The 18,006-nt window shown below is 52.7% G+C and overlaps 8 protein-coding genes across 8 annotated transcripts; 3 read left to right on the top strand and 5 right to left on the bottom strand.

Annotated features, from left to right (window-relative positions):
• Nucleotides 1-268: 268 nt before the first annotated feature.
• Nucleotides 269-659, bottom strand: QC761_0033980 (uncharacterized protein; the record flags this gene model as incomplete). Its single annotated transcript, XM_062872296.1, has 2 exons — nt 269-422; nt 622-659. The coding sequence occupies 2 exons, from the start codon at nt 657-659 to the stop codon at nt 269-271; spliced, it is 192 nt and encodes a 63-aa protein (XP_062734556.1).
• Nucleotides 660-4,140: 3,481 nt separating this feature from the next.
• Nucleotides 4,141-5,265, bottom strand: QC761_202800 (uncharacterized protein; the record flags this gene model as incomplete). The annotated part of the gene is made up of 1 exon (XM_062876005.1): nt 4,141-5,265. One exon carries the CDS (start codon nt 5,263-5,265, stop codon nt 4,141-4,143), a length of 1,125 nt encoding a protein of 374 aa, XP_062734557.1.
• Nucleotides 5,266-8,341: 3,076 nt separating this feature from the next.
• On the top strand, nt 8,342-9,076 carry QC761_202810 (uncharacterized protein; the record flags this gene model as incomplete). Its single annotated transcript, XM_062876006.1, has 1 exon — nt 8,342-9,076. The coding sequence occupies one exon, from the start codon at nt 8,342-8,344 to the stop codon at nt 9,074-9,076; it is 735 nt and encodes a 244-aa protein (XP_062734558.1).
• Nucleotides 9,077-9,527: 451 nt separating this feature from the next.
• RFC4 (replication factor C subunit 4) lies at nt 9,528-10,888 on the bottom strand (the record flags this gene model as incomplete). Its single annotated transcript, XM_062876007.1, has 2 exons — nt 9,528-10,718; nt 10,779-10,888. 2 exons carry the CDS (start codon nt 10,886-10,888, stop codon nt 9,755-9,757), a joined length of 1,074 nt encoding a protein of 357 aa, XP_062734559.1. The 3' UTR covers nt 9,528-9,754.
• A 363-nt stretch (nt 10,889-11,251) lies between these two features.
• On the bottom strand, nt 11,252-13,131 carry ECM42 (Arginine biosynthesis bifunctional protein ArgJ, mitochondrial; the record flags this gene model as incomplete). The annotated part of the gene is made up of 4 exons (XM_062876008.1): nt 11,714-13,131; nt 11,489-11,657; nt 11,329-11,438; nt 11,252-11,279 (listed from the first exon to the last, which is right to left on the bottom strand). Exons 1-4 carry the CDS (start codon nt 12,811-12,813, stop codon nt 11,252-11,254), a joined length of 1,407 nt encoding a protein of 468 aa, XP_062734560.1. The 5' UTR covers nt 12,814-13,131.
• Nucleotides 12,525-14,843, top strand: QC761_202840 (uncharacterized protein). Its single transcript, XM_062876009.1, has 2 exons — nt 12,525-13,929; nt 14,250-14,843. Exons 1-2 carry the CDS (start codon nt 13,603-13,605, stop codon nt 14,700-14,702), a joined length of 780 nt encoding a protein of 259 aa, XP_062734561.1. The 5' UTR covers nt 12,525-13,602; the 3' UTR covers nt 14,703-14,843.
• A 602-nt stretch (nt 14,844-15,445) lies between these two features.
• On the top strand, nt 15,446-17,868 carry HIS3 (imidazoleglycerol-phosphate dehydratase). The gene is made up of 2 exons (XM_062876011.1): nt 15,446-17,200; nt 17,262-17,868. Exons 1-2 carry the CDS (start codon nt 16,930-16,932, stop codon nt 17,672-17,674), a joined length of 684 nt encoding a protein of 227 aa, XP_062734562.1. The 5' UTR covers nt 15,446-16,929; the 3' UTR covers nt 17,675-17,868.
• LOC1 (60S ribosomal subunit assembly/export protein) lies at nt 15,502-17,971 on the bottom strand. The gene is made up of 2 exons (XM_062876010.1): nt 16,212-17,971; nt 15,502-16,135 (listed from the first exon to the last, which is right to left on the bottom strand). The coding sequence occupies exons 1-2, from the start codon at nt 16,515-16,517 to the stop codon at nt 15,824-15,826; spliced, it is 618 nt and encodes a 205-aa protein (XP_062734563.1). The 5' UTR covers nt 16,518-17,971; the 3' UTR covers nt 15,502-15,823.
• Between the last annotated feature and the right edge of the window lie 35 nt (nt 17,972-18,006).

Here is an 18,006-nt window from a genome sequence, read left to right on the forward strand (position 1 = left end):
ACAGCTTTTGTGGGGCGAGCGATGGTATTGTTGTGCTGCTGTGGGAGAAGTCGCGATCTCGTCTCTCTGCTTGTCTTGGGAAACAACAATCGCAAGGAGCGGCGGGGCGACTGGGCAACGGGAGCTCTCTTAATAGGAGACAACAGCGGGTCCTCGTGTCCGATAGACTCGAATAAGTGGCAGCGCCACAACCACAATCTCGCAAACTCTAAAGTCGACAGACAATCCTCTGCAAAGGTAGGGCTACCGGAATAATGCTAGGCATTCGTCAGGCCGTGAGGTTGGGAGGGATGGCGTCGACAGCTCGAGGTGTGTGTGGTGATGGAAGTTGGCGAAGCACAGAAGGCCAACCCTCTGAAGGCAGAGACGGAAGCCCTCTGAAGCGGGAGAGCGCGGGCAACAGGCGACGGGCGACAGTCGCGCTAAGCCGTTGATTAGCCGATTCCAAACAAGCGAGACCCTTGCTCGAATGCTCGAGGGGCACGGACCATCCAAACACAGCAGTGACCTCGCTGGGCTGCCTGTGGCTGTCTCTACGCTGTGAAACTTGGCGGCGCCTAAAATAATATCTCCAGCTTCCTCTCCTCCCTGGAACTGCCAGCCGACGCCAGGAATGCATACAGCTCACCCAAATCTTTACCGTCTTTCCACATGGCCATTCACGTGCTTTCCTCTAAAAACAAGCCCCAGTCCTTGATTCCCCATTGTCTCCCCGTCCCTATAGAACTTTTGGAAGCTCTCGTCTGGCACGTTGTCCCATGATGTAGGTAGACCCCACACTCAGCTACTAGGTCCTATTCATATCCTTCACATAGTCCGTGGAGGTTGGGATAGCAGTGGATGGCTATCAGTATCAACCTGGTCTGATTTAGCAAGGTATGATTGTATGCTATCGTCAACGCAGCAGCACAACCCCTCATCTCGACCTCACACTCAACGGGTCCGAGTGCCCCCCTCTGTGAGCGCACATTCAAATGATACCAACCCCTCCCTATAATCTTTGCGGTGGTGGAGTGGAGCACTGGAGATGAGGTCTTCTGACGGTAAACACGGAGAGGGGAGGTACGATGAGACAAAATATTGTTGAGTCTTTCGCGATGACTGTTTTGCGTTTCTCTCTCGATTGGGCATGTTGTTGTTGTTGTTGTTGTTGTTGTTGTTTCTGCCCAGCTTTCACGATGGGGGGAATCCTCCTACTGAGTGGCTGAGGCCGTTCGCGGGAGGGGTGGGCCGGCCACTCACAACCCCACCTCCAAGCTTTGGCCGACGTTGGACGTGTCGTGGACGGGCATCCGCGCGTCTGGTTCGTGTCGTGCTCATTAAACCCCTGCATCCATCCTGTTATCAAACCGTCAACATCGAGTGGATCGTCGTGAAGGGAGGTCGCAGGCGGGCCAGGAGGGAGGTATGAACCGTTTGGTGTTCTGTTTGTTTCCAGTCGAGTGGGGCTAGGTATACTCTGGATGTTGTGCAGCCACTAAAACGGGAGTGTTCACATGTTATACAGTGAGACTGGACCTGATCAACGTCGCAGCATAGGCTTATACTTACTCTGTACCTTCTGCCGCTTGCTGCCAGGTCCCATGCGCCCAGAGGATTCCGAGTCATCATCGTACATATAAAGATCCCGAAAAAGAGGTTCTGTTGGCTGATGGGAGATGCAGCCCCTCCAGCGTTTCCATCAGTCAATTCCATCTGCCGAGCAAGCGCTCTTGACGTTGTACCCGCATCCATGTACCCAGCCGTTGAACCTTATTTCGCTAGTGCCTGTCAAACAGTTAGAATCGAGCCATTGGCTTTCGTTCTTGCCTCTTCGCAACAAGAGAGAGAAGGGGCGTTCGTTCCGTTATCCAGGCAGATACATCTATCAGCCTGGGGTAGATGGTTCAGCGGGAAGGAGAACTGAGCATGGGATACTGGTCGTAATGAAACTGCCCGACTGCGCAACTGGCGATTTCCCTTCACGTGCGAGGCTGTGCCCAGCGAAGCCAATTCATTCTCATGTCGAGAGCAAGTAGGTTTGACTAATCAACGTCAGTCAATGGAAACCGTCAACATGAAACGGCAGCTATATGCTGCTACGCTCTCTAGCCTGTGTGTGCCTTCAATAGCGATCGAGAGTTTAAGATTTTGATTAAAGACCAGTTCCAGCCGGTTGCCTTTACCATGTGGCTCTGGCTCGGTTCGGCGGGCTTTACCATCTGGGCGAATTCAACGGTTGTTCTAAGAGTTTCATTAGAAACAGCCCGACTGCCGACAGGACAGGGGACAGCATCTCGGAAGTCTCTCTCGCGATGTGCCGGAAATTCCACCCAGAAGCTCCTCTCGATTCTTGACCACCTCGCGAGAATATGCGGGCCCATTTCCGATGGCACCTGCCATCTCCAGGAAACAAACTTGGGCGCTTCCTTCTTTCCAGACACAACAATGATTCTCCTGACTTTGTGGGCAACCTGGAAGGTTCAGTCCCATCCCCAGTAGGCTGAGGGGCCTAAACAGGTAAACATTCATACTCCTTATTTCGGTTTCTCTTCCATAATGTGGTTCTCAACCTGGCACAACCAGTCAAGAATGGGAGGCGGATTCAGGGCACATCATATCTCCCCAGTCTCGTGTGTTTTCCTTGACACGAACAGACTCCTCGAAAACTGCCGCTTTCTCCAAGGGCCGAAAACAAACCCTGTCAGTATCGACAGGATCCATGACAAGCTAGCAGCGGGCAAGGAGCATTATGAAACCATTCTCAACTACAGACGGAGACGGCTTCCCGTTCATGAACCTCCTCATGTGCGCCCCGTTGCTCGACAGCCAAGGGGTACGCGGTACAGGATTGGCGCCCAGATTCTGACAACAGCCCAGAAACCAACCTTTTTTCACCCCAGCTTGCCCTCCGTCACCTCGCCGAGGTGTTGACCGCCCCAGAAATCGAAATTGTCCGCAACCACGGCGGCGGTTGTCACTCCCCCGCTCACGAGGACGAAACACCCAACTGGGCCAAACCCGACGACAACCACATCCCCCGACCCCTCTTCTAATCCCCCCTCTCAGCCGACATGGAAGAGCTGTCTGACCTGTCGAGGGTAAGCTAACGGGGATCTACTCCCACTGCCTCCTACTCCGCCCCTACCCCTCCCTCCACACTCTTTTCGTGGCACCTTCCCTCCGTCTCCCAGGGATCCTCCAAACATCTGTTCTCTCTCGCATTGGCGGGTCTGACAGGGTAAGGCAGGAGTTGGAGCAAGTGTTTAAGGAGGGGGTGGTGTTGTCACGGCAAAGGTGAGGTGGTTGACGAGGTCAGCGGAGGGGGACGAGGTGGGTACATTGTACGCCGTTGGTGGGGAGTAATGGGAGGGTGGGGGTTTGGATGGTGGTTCTTGTGGATGATCAGGAGAAGGGGGTTGGGGATAGGAAAGGGAGGGGGAGGGTGGCGCCCGTGGTTGAGCCGGGGTTTTTGAGGGGGATGACAACAAGAGGTGAGAGGGGGGGGAGGGGGGTATGATGCGATTAGTTTGGCGAGTTTGAGTCATTTGGATTTAAGCTTGCCGCCTGGTCATCATGGGGAGAATGGGGGGATATCATGGGGAGGTGAGATGGGTGGGGCTGAGGGGTGTTGTTGTCATGATGGGGCTGTCCTGTTTTGTAGGAGGTGGGGGGTTGAGTCAGTCTCGTTGGAGGCTTGGGATGAAATGATATCAATGTGTTCAAGGTTAGATTTGAATTTAACTGAGAAAAACATCTTTTTCAATGAGGTTCTGAAACGGTATATGCGTTTACAAAAGGATAGTGTAGCAGTGTATGCACAGTTGGTAATTGGTCCAGATATTTTTCAGTAAGACGAGTGAGCAGTGGTTAGCTGTTTACCAAATGACCGACATTTAAGGGTTTATTTCATATCCAATCATGTCAGGCAAGATCTAACAACCCTACCCCCAGCCATATAATCTGCAGACAATCATGTGTTTTGTAATGATTTGTATATTCTCTCCCCATCACATGTTAAAAAACCATTCGAACTCCCCAGTCCAGCTAGAAAGCCCAACCCATCCCATTCCTGACCCAATTCCATAACCTGGCCTTGAACGTCCTACCAACCTTGTCCAACCATTTACCCTTTACAAAAGAAATTTCATGAGAGAAAAACTACCAAATATCACTCCCCCTCCCAATCTCAATCTCGGCATAATGTCTATTCCCCCTTTGCTGCTGTGCCGGCTGCTGTGCCGGCTGAGACGATGATCCGCCTGAGAAGCGTTTTCTTCTGCTCTTCTTCCCCTGTTCGTGTGGTGGCAACCCCCCCGAGCTGGGCTGCGATCCTCCCCCTGAACCAGACAACGACCTCTCCCTAAAAGTCCGTTTATCTTGGTGGTGGTAGTGGTGATGTTGGTGATAATACTGGATGTCGCTCTCCTCATAACTTTCCATTTCTTTGGGGTGGGTATTGTCGTCTTCACCTGATGAGGAATCATCGTCGTAGATTTGATCGTGGGGGTTGCGGATCCTCTTGGGTTTGGGGTGTTTTTGCGGGGGAGAGGGGAGGTTAGGAGGGGGTTGGTAGTGGGATGGAAATGCCAAGGGGCCGGAGATGGTGGCGTTTTGTTTTCCGGGGAGGGGGTTGGAGTTGGAGGTGGAGAGGAGCAGTTTGGGGGCTTGTTTACGGGTTGACGGCAAGGAGGGGGAGGTGGTGTTGAGGTTTAAAGGGGAGGGGCGTTGGGACCGGGGGGTTGGGTTTTCGGGTTCTTGGGGGAAGGTGAAATGAGGAAGGGGTTCTTGTTGAGGAGGGTTGGACGGTGGTGTTGGTTGGGGAGAAAAATTGCTTGATACTGGTATGCCGCGGACCATAGCCCTGGGGATGTAGGCTGGGTGAGTGGGCATTGCGCTGCCGGGCCCGGAGCTGGAGTTGGTGCTTAGCGGGGAGAAAGGGTAGGCGGCCTTTTCGGGGGAGTAGCTGTAAGAGCTGCTGGCTTTGTGATGTTGGTGTTGTTGTTGTTGTTGTTGTTGTTGTTGTTGTGGGCTATGGATTTTGTAGTCGAGTGTATATGACACCGCGGGGATGGCACCAGCGCGGAAGACATTTTCCTCGGAGTCGGTTCGGTAGAGGTCGTCTTCTCGGTCATATTGGCGGTTTCGTCTCCAGTAGAGAATGAAGAGGCCGGCAGCGCCGATAAAGATGGCTCCGGATCCGCAGGCGATTCCTGCTATGGCTCCAGGAGTGAGGCTTGTACTGGGCTCGGCGTCCCGTTGCCGGATATGGGACGCCATATTCATAGAATAAACTGCTCGTGACCAAGCAGCCTGTTCTATTCGTAGAGGCAACTAACTCAACTCTCCTTCACCCGGCAGTCCCAAAATAGAGGACATAGGATCGGGGATATATCAGGCGTGAATCCTGGAAGAGAGAGGAAGAAAGCAAGGCTCGAAAAGAAAAGCAGCCACTGGGTTGGACATGGTTAGTATACCTCACTTGAGATGGTGGGGGAGATGGCCAATACAGATTACCTAGCCCTGCCCATGCAGTTGGGCTTTGCTCGCCACCGATTGTAGGCCTGGTCGGTAGCACAGTACAATTACTTGACAGTGAGTAAACACCAGAAAGTAGCACCGTCCAACTTACACGCAGGCGACTGGCCATCCACAGACCTTACAGCGGTTCCATCACTCAACATGAGCCAGAGAGAAGCTCGCTGAACATGCCATCTCTGACCTTGTTCTTCATCCTGAATTGCTCACCTTTTGCTTGGATTGTACCCAGATGAAATTTCACACTCGACGCACTGGGTCGTTGGTAGCCTCGAGGACCTCGCTCGGAAAGCCGTGTCGTCCGTCTATCGGGCTTGGGGGCCAGGGCGACGACCCAATCACGGCAAGCACAGGGAGGAGGAAACCGACAGGCTGTGTGGGAGGGTCGATGCAACCACCGACTGGTCAATGGCGCCACGGTCAGATTTGTTTCACGGGCGCGTAAAACTGCTGACGGATAGTCCCGGACAATGCTGAATGGCCAGACAAGCGAAACATTTCTTGTCGTCCTGCGAGGATCTACCGGTGTTTTTCCCCAGGCTCGAAGAAGAGGGAGGGTAGCCGTCGGACCTGGCAGTCCAATGACAGCCAGTGGAAGCCAGAGCTGGGGAGAGAGGGCGAGGTTGACCAACCGGGAGAGATGGTTGAGTGGTACTGGGAAACAAGCTTCCAAACTGTTGAGCTGAAGTTCTCGTCTTCTCCCGCGGAAAATCATCCCATGTTGTTGGACTCGTTGAACGGCCGAGAAGAGCTAGGAAGAGGAGCAAGAGAGCTAGCAACGGGAGGCATCGCTTGGCTTTGCCCAAGACAAAGCTTGGCAGGTGTGTACACCCCCGGTGATCACCAACTTTATCGTACGCTAGGCATTTTTCCAATCTTTTTCCCACCAGGGGCATATTTTGATGCAGGACATTCACCCACCCACTCACAAGACCCGAAGCAAACAACATCAGGACCAACAGCATAAAGCAATATAGTACTCATTCCCAGCGACGTGGGTTGAATATGGCCAGTCTCTACCAGGATTCTCCGCATGACAAAATGAAAATGGAGGGGCAGGTGATATCGACTGGAGTATGATGATCGCTTCGCCCAGCAGCAGAGAGGTGGCCCTCCGGCGCTTGGAACCGCCGTGCCGGGTCCGCGCAGTTCTCCCGACGGGAGAGGATTGCCGAAACCGTTCAGAGGCGCACCCGTCCTGGAAGAGAGGGCCACCACCACGAGAACGCCATGCGGCCGCCGCCGGTCATGTCGAGAACATTAACGACACACCGAATGTTGAAAAGATCACATGGCAGACTCACAACTGTTGAAGGTTGCCACTTGGCTAGATGATAGCCGCTGGAAGGGAAGCTGACTGACCATGATTTTGGAGGAGCAATTCTTCTCCCGTAGGTCTAGAACCTGAAGCTGCCACTGATCATCATGCCAGATTCCAAGCCACCACTCTGAAAGGACCCTTGCAGCTGCACTCAGAGGAGTCAACACCGTGTGCGACGCCATCCAAGACCTGACTTTCTCTTCTCTGCCGAAGGAGAAAAGGGGATCAGCAGGTTTCCTGGCGGGGGATTCTATCTGCCCCAGACTGAGGAGCGCAGCCTGAGTCAGTGATACTGCGCATCCGGACCTATAGCAAATTGCTGCTGTGTTTCCTGCAGCGCAGTCAGCCTCCGAGTAATTTCGAGCATCTACTCCTATTGATGGCCGTTTGCTGTTCAGAAATGATCACCAGGTCTGTTGACTGCGGTCCTTATATGACTACAGATGGCAGCAAACTTGGTATGTGAACGCAAACAGTGCCATGACAGCCACGTCAAGCCACAAACAGGTTATATTCTCCGTTTGTAGTGCGGTCTGGAGCCTTGCCGGTGAGGAGAAGTGCCAGGCGTACGTAATCTAGAGATATAAACATCGTGATACGCCGCTTGGCGACCAGAAGTTTCGCGAATGTCAAAGTTTCCAGCTGACCGGTCACAACGACACCGATTGTTAACTAGATTACACAGTCATTGTCGTCCTACTGACTCTGAACAGGATCACGATCACAGCAATATCAATCAGACTTGGCGAGACGAACCATCATCCACCAGGCTAGGATTCGAGAGCAAACATTTTGACAATGAAGGCATAAGCCTTGTACCCAGCAGACGGCTTGAAGCCTCGCCACGAGTCTCTACCCAAAACGCGGGTAGCCACGAGCTGATCAACACCTTGACTTGGATCGAGACAGCCGAATCAAGAATCTACAGTATACCATTTGGTCTCACCGCTGGGATTACATGTATTTTGAAAAGCGGGCCAGATAGGCTTGGACACGGCTACAGACAGTCAGGAGGAATAAGACAAGACAATGAATCAGATCTTGTACCATGGGAGAACTGGCATACTTCTCCACTGTCTTGGATGGAAGGCCTATATCGTCACTATTTTGCCACACTCAATATCACATCATCGAGGACACAGAGCGGCAGAGGCAATCAACAAAGGGGTCCTGTTCTCGGACAGCACGCGAGACATTCCAACGGTTCTACGTCTGACCAGGCCCATGAGAAAAGTAAGCCGAGCTTCAACAATCACACTACATGATGCAAGGATGCGATCCAAACTAAAGGCAGTGTGCCTGTTTGCTCCACCAGGGCCGTTACATCCGTTTTCGACACGAGAATATCTCCAGCGCTGAGGAAGACTATGACGGGCTCAACGTGGTACATCAGTCTCTTCTGTCGTCGACGATGGGTATAAAATGCCCGTTGCTAACATGTCTCCCACAGTAAATCAACACCACACTCAGATCACCAACAAAGACAAGCAACACCACAACACCATGCGTCACAGCAAAGCTTTCCTTCCCCTCTCTCTAGCCTCCCTAGGAGCAGCAGAGATAGTCGGCCAGTGGACAGCCTGGTCCCTCGCCCGCACCTGTACCCCTGAAGGCAGCTCCTGCACCTACCACCTCGTCCTCGTCCCAGGTCCGGAATCCGATTTCATCACCTGCGACTGGACCGTCGACTCTACCAGTAACTTCAAACCCGCGTACCAAACCGACTTTGTCGAAGCAAAATGCGGAGACAACCTTTCCCTAAACGGGGGCTGGAGCAGCATGGGGTTCATCACCATCGTGCCCACCGACAAAGCAGCCAATGTCTACGCCTTCTTCGACTTCACCGACGCCGAGCTCGCAGACGGGCAGGTTGCGTCATCAAGACAAAGACCTGCCTACCGAGTCGGCACTTTTGGCGAGAAGGAGCACCCTGACGTGGGGCTGGGTATGTCGAAAAAGATGGTGAGGAGACTAAGCCGTGGTGTTGTCCAGCAGCATGGCGGCTCCTTGTCAGCATCCAAACCGACAAAGGTAAAGAGGCGGGATATAACCATGAGTGATCAACTGCGAAAGCACATCTCGGCGATGTATGCCTCCAGCCAGCAGCTTCACGGGCCAAAGATCAACAACGGCCAGGAGAGACACCGCCTCGGCACCCGTAACGACAACCCAGAAACATGGCAAATCCACTCCCTCACCCGCCGTAAACCCTCCCACCCCCAAGTTTCCTCCCCCTAAGCTAACCCTGTTGCTTGTTCGCAGTAACCAACCACCTCCTCGACCAAACCCTGTTCACCTTCTCCCTTTACTCCAGCACTACCCTCCAGCTAGCAAACTGCAGCATCTCAATCCCGTCCGTAGAGCCAACCCACAGCTGGTACGGACAGCGCTGTGACAAGGATGGGAAGTTCAGTGTTGGGTGGGGGTACAAAGCAGATACTGACTCGGCCGTGATGACGGTTTGCGAGAGGGGACGGGGGATGGCTTGGTTCGGGTGGGATGGTGTTGCTGAGAGGGACCTAGACCTGGTGGAGGTCAGGTTTGGGGATTCGAGGGGGGAGGTGGTGCATGAGACGGTTTGTACTTGATTTTTTTGGGGTGGTAATGTCTTCGCTGGGAGGGATTTGTCGGGGCTGGGAATAATGATAATTAGTTGCCTTGAGATATTGTTTTAGCAAACAACACTTTTGCTTGTTGACATTTATAAAGTGAAAAGAAGGAGGTTGTTGTTGTTGTCTGCTCAGGTTGTACACCTGTACTTACAAAATTACACATCACATTTTGTTCGCCTTCCAAAGTAGGTACATCACGTGTAATAAAACCACCCTCCAAACATGTCCCCCTTGCCGTGCGCCAAATTTTCCACGCCCCAAAACTCCATGGAACAAATAATTCTCGGGTATCTATCTGCCTCCCCTACCTCCTCTCAAACCTCTTCGGATCCATATTCAACCTACACAACCTCACCACACACCCACTCAATTGCAGTAGCGTCTGCACCCCCTCCAAAACCTTCATATGCGTAAACCCAATCTCCTTGATAAACTCCAACTTGCTATGCTCGCTCAACGTCTCAATTGTCTTGGTCACCCTAAACATTGTCGAGATAATATCATGACTGCTGTACCCCAAATCCCACAGCTCCCTCAACGTGTCAAGCGCCGAGTCCACATTCCCCTCATAACAAGCCTTGAGCATAGCCTGCACTTTGATCGGGTGAGGACTGTCGACAACCTTGAAGACATTGTCCCCCGAGACAAACCCGAACCCAGCCCACGTCGATTGCAGGTTGTTGATCGCCTGGCGCATATCCCCTTCCGCACTAAACACCAACGCCGCGAGGCCATCCTCACTGAACTTGACACCTTCCGCATCGATGATTTGCAAGAGGCGTTTGACGACTTGCTCGTCTGTTAATTTCGCATAGCGAAGAATGGCGCAGCGCGACTGGAGGGGTTCGATGATTTTGTTGCTTTGGTTGCAGGCGAAGGCGAACCTCGTCGTATTGCTGTAAATCTCCATCGTCCGTCTCAACGCCTGCTGGGCACCGCTCGTCATGCTATCCGCTTCGTCCAAGATGACAAGTTTATGTCTCCCTTGCGGGAGGGTCACCTTCTTCTGCGCAAACCCCTTGATACGCTGCCTCACAACATCAATACCTCTCTCGTCAGAGGCGTTGAGTTCAAGCACGGCTTCTTTGTAGGCGTCCCCGAGGAGTTGGCGGGCTAGACACAAGACGGAGGTGGTCTTACCAATGCCGGGCATGCCAGAGATGATTACGTGGGGCATGTTGCCGTCGCGGGCGATGATCTTGAGGCGCTCGATGGTCTCGGTGTTGCCTACTACGTCGTCGAGGAATACGGGGCGGTATTTTTCGACCCTGGGGGGTTAGCATGTTAGCCATTTGAAAGGATAGAGAAGGGAGAATTCGGAGACATACCACGGGAGCTCGTAGGTTGGGTTGCCACTGGGGTTGGCTGTCTGGGCTTTGTAGGCTGCGGTGGAGGACTCCCCGTTGGCTTCCGGCTTTTTTGTCGTTGCGGCTGGCATCTTGGCTGTGGTGTTTTTGTCGGTCTCGACTTGCTGGACTTTCGGTGAGCTCTTGAGTTTTTCGGCAGTTGTGTAGCAGGTGATTTGTGCTGAAAAGTCAAGGGTTGTCGGCGACGTTCGACTTTTGGAGGTTGAAGCCAGCTGTGGGATTGAATTGCTGATTGGGAGACGCGACGCGTTTGAACCGCGTTAGCTTAAAGTGGTTTTTCAAGATGCAGGTAAACCCTAACCCTTGACCCCTTAGTTCACCACCAGGCAGCAACAATGGACAATAGATCTTGGAAGCAGCCATGGTATGTTCATTCTCATTTATTTACATTATATGGTATAGGTCTCGATTTCTAGATGTATAGGTTCTTGCATTTATGTGCGGTAGTCACCGTTGATGGTACTATCCAGGTCAGCCGATATCAGTGCCTGAGAAGACAAGGGAAACTCACATGTACTCATGACTGTAGTCGCAGGTCCAGTAAGTGGCTTGCTTGTCGCCAGTTCCGAGCCTGACCAAAATCTCAAGATCCTCGAGCTCCAAAATCTCAGCAGCTCTCGCCTATAAATTGTTAGTGAGCCCTTCCCAATTCATGAACTCAGTCAACTCACCTCATCAACCTGCTCAGGCTCTCCGTTCACCAACAGCTTGAGCTCAGCAGTGCCATCCGTGGGCACGAACGAGACATTGGTCTTCTCAGGGACAATCTCAGGAACATCGTTGATGGGCTCGCTAGGCTCGGAAATCAGGGAGTAGCCGGTGGCGCACAGAATGCGGCCCCTATCAATGTTTTGTCAGTTTTGTCGTCACATTCCAAACAGACTGAGGAAACGTACCAGTTTGCATCCTTGCCATACAAGGCAGTCTTGACAAGTGGCGATCTCGCAATGGTGCTCGCAATCTTCCGAGCGGCCTCCTCGCTAGCGGAATCCACCACCTTGATTGTCACAAACTTGGTAGCACCCTCACCATCACGCACAATCAACTGCGCCAACTCTGTAGAGAACTTGGTGAGAACCTCACGGAAGGCCTCATAATCAGGTGTGCCCTCCACAACCTCCTTTCCTCCAGCCATACCGTTGGCCAACAGCGCAACAGTGTCGTTGGTCGACGTGTCACCGTCAATGGTGATGCTGTTGAAGGAACGGTCGACGGCGTGCTTGAGAACCGATGGAAGAGCCGACGACGAGATAGGGGCATCCGTGGCAATAACACCCAAAAGGGTGGCCATGTTGGGGTGAATCATGCCCGCTCCCTTGGTGGTACCCGCTATCCTATACTCCACGCCTGGCGAGGAGGGCAAAGTAAAAGTGCGGGAGATGAGCTTGGGGAAGGTATCAGTGGTGCAGATGGCCTTGGCCATGGTGAGCCAGTGCTCGTGGGACCCGCCCAAAGCACTGTGGGCCTTTGGCACGTTGTTGATGATCTTGTCGATGGGCAGCCTCTGTCCGATGACACCAGTGCTCATGACAATGGTGCTATCACTCTGACCGAGGCACTTGTCAGCCGCCTGAGCCATCTTGGCGGCATCCTCCAAACCACCCTTTCCAGTGACGGCATTGGCGCATCCCGAGTTGATGACCACCCCCTGGATGCCCTTATTTCCCTTCTTTTGCAACAGAGCACGGCTGAAAGTGACGGGGGCGGCCTGAAACTTGTTCTTGGTGAAGACGGCGGCGGCAGCACATGGTACTTCGGATGTCAAGAGAGCGAGATCTGGTTTTGTTGTGTTGCTGGGCTTAACTCCAACGATGGTGCCTGACACCTGGAAGCCGAGGGGGTATGTGCCTGAGGTTGGGATGTACTTCTTCTTGGCCGCGGGGATGGAGCTGGACGGGGCAGAATAAGCTCGGGATGGGATGTGAGAAAAGGACCGAACCAATTGAGCTTTAGGTTGCCTCAATTGGCTCAACGCACATCGACTGAAGCCCACCATGACTGTTTCCGGTTTCAAAATGAAGGGGTACGGAGGGGAGATGTGAAGAGCCGGGCACCTATGGTCGATGGGGTTGCGTGAGATCTTATCAAAGCAGTGAGAGCCCACCGCCGAGGTTTGGAAAATATCTAGGGCGGCGGTACCGGAGCTGGGTCCAGACAGCACAACAAGATGGAATTGCCGCAAGAACGATGATGCCAGTCTCTAGTATAACACCAGAAACATAAGATAGTTGAGAAAAACAATGAGATACTCTGAATTTTGGACAGCAGCCATGAAAATCTCTTTATACCACCCCTCAATTGAGTCACTCTTTCAAGACCCTGACGACCAGAGCTCCGGTTTGGAAAATGATTATCGATAACTGCACCGTCGCTTCAGTGCTCTAGCCACAGTGCCCTCCACGCGGCTGGGCCCCCACCAAACGGGTGCCGAGCCGGGCCGGGCTGTGGCTCCAGCTCTCGTTCCCCACCAAAGCCAACGACCTCCATAAAAGGATTTCATATTGGTGCAACTTTCCTCCATCTTCCATTCCCTCTCAAGCTCCAAAAAAGACACGAATCACATTTCGTGCCTTGTTGGAGCCGCATCATCACTTTCCCAGCCCGCTGGGGCTTTCTTTCCTTTCTCCTCCCTCTTCCCATTCACAACCTCCTCCCTCCCCCACCACTTGCAGATCATGCCCCTTGCGTTTTGAGTTTACGACCCGGAGAGCTTCATTTGAAAATTGGAAGTCGCTCTTCTTTTCTTTGTTCACACATCACTTCTCTCCACCACACCACCGCCACCATGTCGGACGCGATGGATGCCTACTGGCAGTTACAGCCATTGGCGCGAACACTCGCGACCGCCATCTTCGTCACGTCGATTGGAGGGCATCTGGGATTGATCCCAACGGGCTGGTTGTTCTTCCACTCCTCGCTGGCCATCTTCCATATGCCACCTCAGATTTGGCGGTTCCTCACCACCTTTCTGTTGAGTGGTCCCCAGCTGGGCATCATCTTGGATCCCTACTTCGTCTACCAGTATCTCAGCCAGATCGAGTCCGGGAACCCCAAATTCCAACGGAAGGAGGAGGTTCTCTGGTACCTCATAACGGTCAGCGGCTTCATCTTGGTAGGTCCCTCTCTTTGCGCATTCTGCTCTCTTCACACAACACACAACGCAAAACACCCTCGAATTATCTGCCCGCATAGTGCTATCTCCCCCAACTATAGCGGTTCCTGGAATCGAGGAAGATCACCCTCGTATCTCGGCCGGCCCTCTTTCGCTTTACGGGTCGGTTCGCGGTGCGGGCATGGTGGGATGCCATGGATGACCCGAGCATACTCAATATGTTCGGTGTGGTTTTTACGGCGCCCTACATTTTTTCACCTGGGGAAATTCGACTTATGTTGCCCGACATCGTAAACGGACAGCTAACCGTAAACACATAGCTGTTCACCCAGTGTTTCCTGGGCTTCCAGCCTTTTCTCATCAGCGCCTTGATTATTGCTCTATGCTACACGGGTTCGCAAGATTCGCGCGGCATGAAGGCCAACTTTTTCTTTTTCACCGTGCCAGCCCAGCTTGTTCCGTATTGCATGCTCGGCATGTCCGTCATCATGAACCCTGCCGCTCTGCCCCAACAGATTTGTGGTATCTTGGCCGCCCATCTTCACGACTTCTTAGTACGCACCTGGCCCGAGTTTGGAGGCGGTAGAAATTGGTTGGCCACTCCAGCATTCGTGTCTCGACTCGTCACCACGCCGAGAATTCTCCAACGCGAGTACGGCACCGGATTTCGCCCACGGACCCAGACGTCGGGCAGTTCTACGGGGGCCTCCGCCGGCTCCGGGCCACTTCCCGACTCCTGGAAGACAAGGGGAACTGGCCATCGGCTGGGTTAAGGGATAGAAGACGGGGATTGTACGAATACAAAATAATATTAGACTAGTTCATGTCCTGTGGCTCATTCAGGGGTGTTATCACGTCCGTTGTTTGAGTGCCGATAGTAGTGCTGATAGTCGTGCCTGTGTTCCTTGATACTCGAGAGATGAAGCCCGAGTTATGCCTGATACCTGTTTTTCTAAAGATGTAGCAGCGCAGGCTCGGCTGTATGTCGAGACACTCAGACTTTGATGGAGTCTTTTTTTGTTCTGAGACAAGGACGCCTGTTGGTTGTCCAAAAACAAAAAAACAAAAATACAATAATAGTTAAAATCACTTAGCATGCCCACGGTAGAGAACTTGCTTGTGTGAGGCCGTCAACCGGAGATTTCGTGATAGACTTGCTGCCAAAGACCGGTCTTGGGCTGTTCTCATTGGCAAAAAGGAGGGAATGAGTGGGTGGTGATGTCAGGTTGTAAAAGCAAAAGGCACGAAAAAAGTGAAGCGAAGCTTGGGACCCTTCTTGCCCATACGACTAATGACCCCGGTGAGCTATGCCTGCTCGGGCCTTTCCTCAGGTCGGCTTGCCAAACACAGCCACCATGGATGCTTCCCATCACCCAGTCGCATCCTTGGGGAGCACCGACCCGGCCAGACGTTTCACTGTTAACCCCATTTGAGCTACTTCGCTGGAACAAGGGGGGAGGGAGGATGTATATATGGTGTGGATGTTTGTTGGTGACTGTGGGGGGGGAGGGGTTGAGTGTTTGCTTGGATCAAGGCAAACAGATGATGGTTAGATATGAAAGATGATTCTGTGGGTGGTTCTTGGGCGCGTCTCTTGTGAGGATAACGCCTTCAAGTCAGGTATTATTTCTCAATACAAGGCAGGCATATATACACCTTCCCTGCGAGCTCCATTCATACATACTCAGCAAAGTAAAAAGATGACCGCACTCTTGCCATTCTTCCATCCATTGGTATCTCTCAATAGTCAACGAAAACTTCAAAAATGCATCCCGATTTTGTCCACCCCTTGTCTCTCCCCCCCAAAGAAAAAAAACGCCATCATAACGCCCGCCATATAATTCCCATCCATATGCCGATAAAAGAAACACACACCCCTCCATCATTACCCCCCCTACTCGGCCGCAAAAGAAACACTCTTCTTCTTCGTCCTCCCCGCCTTGGTACCCCTCAAAACAGCCTCCTTGACAATCTTATCCTCCTCCTCATCCTCCTTTTTCGTCTTCTCCCCATCACCCCTCTTCCTCTTCTTCCTCATCAACTCCTTCGTCTCATCCAGCTTAGCCTTCCTCTCCTGCTCCTTCTTCTCCGCCTCTGCTTTGCGCGCCTCGCGAATCTCCTCCATTTGGCGGGCCTTGATTAACTTGGACTCGATCTGGCCTTCTTTCTCGGCTTGGACTATGGCTAGGATTGTGGACATTGATTCCTACATGTTTTTTTTTTCATTAGCCCAGGGGGGAATAGGGGAGGGGGGATTGGGGGGAGGGAAGGGGGGAACGCACCCTATCATCAACAAAAACCTTCCCCTTCTTCTTCCCTTTGGGCTTGGTCACCCCAACGGGGGTGATCATATTCAGCTCTGGTATCCCTAGCTCTTTTTCGGTGTAGACGCGGGGTTTCTTTTTGCGGTCTTGGCCGAAGTTGGGTTTGGACTTTTGTTCTTTGGAGGGGATTTTGCCTTTGGGGGCACCCTTGCCGCCTGAGGGTTTCTTCACGCCGGATGAAGAGGATCGTTTTGGGCCGGAAGAGGAGGAGGAAGATTTGGAGCCGGCGGCGTGTTTGTTTTTTATTGTTCGGGTTGGTGCCATTGTTATTGTCGGGGGGTTGGTGAATTGGGGGGGGTTGGTTGGTAGGGAATGGATTTGTCGGTGGTGGTGGTGGTGGTGATGATGCGCGCAGGGCACAAAGGTGGTCTGGAAATTTTTGGAATTGAGAGCATGGGCAGGGCCTTATCGGAGCTGGGGGAGGTTGCTTATCGGTTTGATGGGTTGGAGAACAGGGGGGTGTTCCGGCAGGCAAAAATGGTTGAAAAAGTGGCGGGAAGTTCGTTCGTTGGAATTTTTGGCGGGGTTAATTTAGCTGGGATTTATCTTATCGGTTTGTTGGTCAGTCATCGACTTGGTTGCGCTCGCGGAAGTAGAAGGTATTCGCGGCAACACTTGAAAGTAGGCATTTACAAGGGTCTTTTTTCGAGTAAGAAAGTATACAACCGATCACAAAATGGCTACTGCTGAACACCCTCCCCGCTGGGCCGCTTTTGCGCGCGACACCAACGAGACCAAGATCCAGCTTTCGCTGAATCTCGACGGCGGGCGCTTCCACCCAGACACCGACGCCCGTCTCTTCAAGGGCCAGGACCACGCCAGCCAGACGAGCAAGTCGCAGACCATCAGCATCAACACCGGCATTGGTTTCTTGGACCACATGCTTCACGCCCTGTCCAAGCATGCGGGCTGGAGTCTGGCGCTGAACTGCAAGGGTGATTTGCACAGTTAGTCACCCCCCCCCTACTCAAAGGGAACTTTTTCTGATTTTAAAATGTTTCAAAACAGTCGATGACCACCACACGGCCGAAGACGTCTGCATCGCCCTCGGATACGCCTTTGCCCAAGCCCTCGGCACCCCCGTCGGCATCAAGCGCTTCGGCTTCGCCTACTGCCCCCTCGACGAGGCCCTCAGCAGAGCCGTGGTCGACATCTCTAACAGACCGCACAGCGTTATCGACTTGGGACTCAAGCGCGAGAAGATTGGGGATCTGAGCACCGAGATGATCCCTCACTGCATGCAAAGCTTCGCGCAGGCGGCGCGCATCACGCTGCATGTGGATGTGATTAGGGGGGATAATGACCACCACAGGGCCGAGAGCGCGTTCAAGGCGCTGGCGGTGGCGATTAGGGAGGCTATTTCGAGGGTTGCTGGGAAGGAGGGGGAGGTGCCTAGTACTAAGGGGACGTTGAGTGTTTAAATTCAGGTGTATATCATGTTATAAAAGCGAGCATAAGAAATGGAGTTTTTTGTTCTTGGTTTTGAAAGGGCTGGCAGCTGGGAACTGCGCAGACAAAGAAGGACAGGGAGGAAACCAAAAAAATGTGCAGAAAAAATAAGTAGAATTGAACAAGATTCTCCATTCAAAAAAATGCCTTGAAAAAAAAAAGGTCGTCCTGAATTTCACACGATTTTAGCTCTTCGACGGTTGCGACGGCCTTGGGGCCCCACCATTTGGCGGGAGTGGTGTGATGGATTGATGTTGGACGAAACACCCTGCTCACAAAATAATTGGGACACTAAAGTAGGTAA

The sequence above is a fragment of the Podospora bellae-mahoneyi genome, chromosome 2 (assembly GCF_035222275.1).
Source record: "Podospora bellae-mahoneyi strain CBS 112042 chromosome 2, whole genome shotgun sequence".
Taxonomy (NCBI): domain Eukaryota; kingdom Fungi; phylum Ascomycota; class Sordariomycetes; order Sordariales; family Podosporaceae; genus Podospora; species Podospora bellae-mahoneyi.

Coding starts and splice junctions, on each gene's coding strand:
- LOC1 (XM_062876010.1), bottom strand. CDS start 16,517: ATGGCACCAACCCGAACAATAAAAAACAAACACGCCGCCGGCTCCAAA. Junction 16,136..16,211: donor AGGTTTTTGTTGATGATAGG/GTGCGTTCCCCC, acceptor AAAAACATGTAG/GAATCAATGTCCACAATCCT.
- HIS3 (XM_062876011.1), top strand. CDS start 16,930: ATGGCTACTGCTGAACACCCTCCCCGCTGGGCCGCTTTTGCGCGCGAC. Junction 17,201..17,261: donor CTGCAAGGGTGATTTGCACA/GTTAGTCACCCC, acceptor GTTTCAAAACAG/TCGATGACCACCACACGGCC.
- QC761_202840 (XM_062876009.1), top strand. CDS start 13,603: ATGTCGGACGCGATGGATGCCTACTGGCAGTTACAGCCATTGGCGCGA. Junction 13,930..14,249: donor CGGTCAGCGGCTTCATCTTG/GTAGGTCCCTCT, acceptor GTAAACACATAG/CTGTTCACCCAGTGTTTCCT.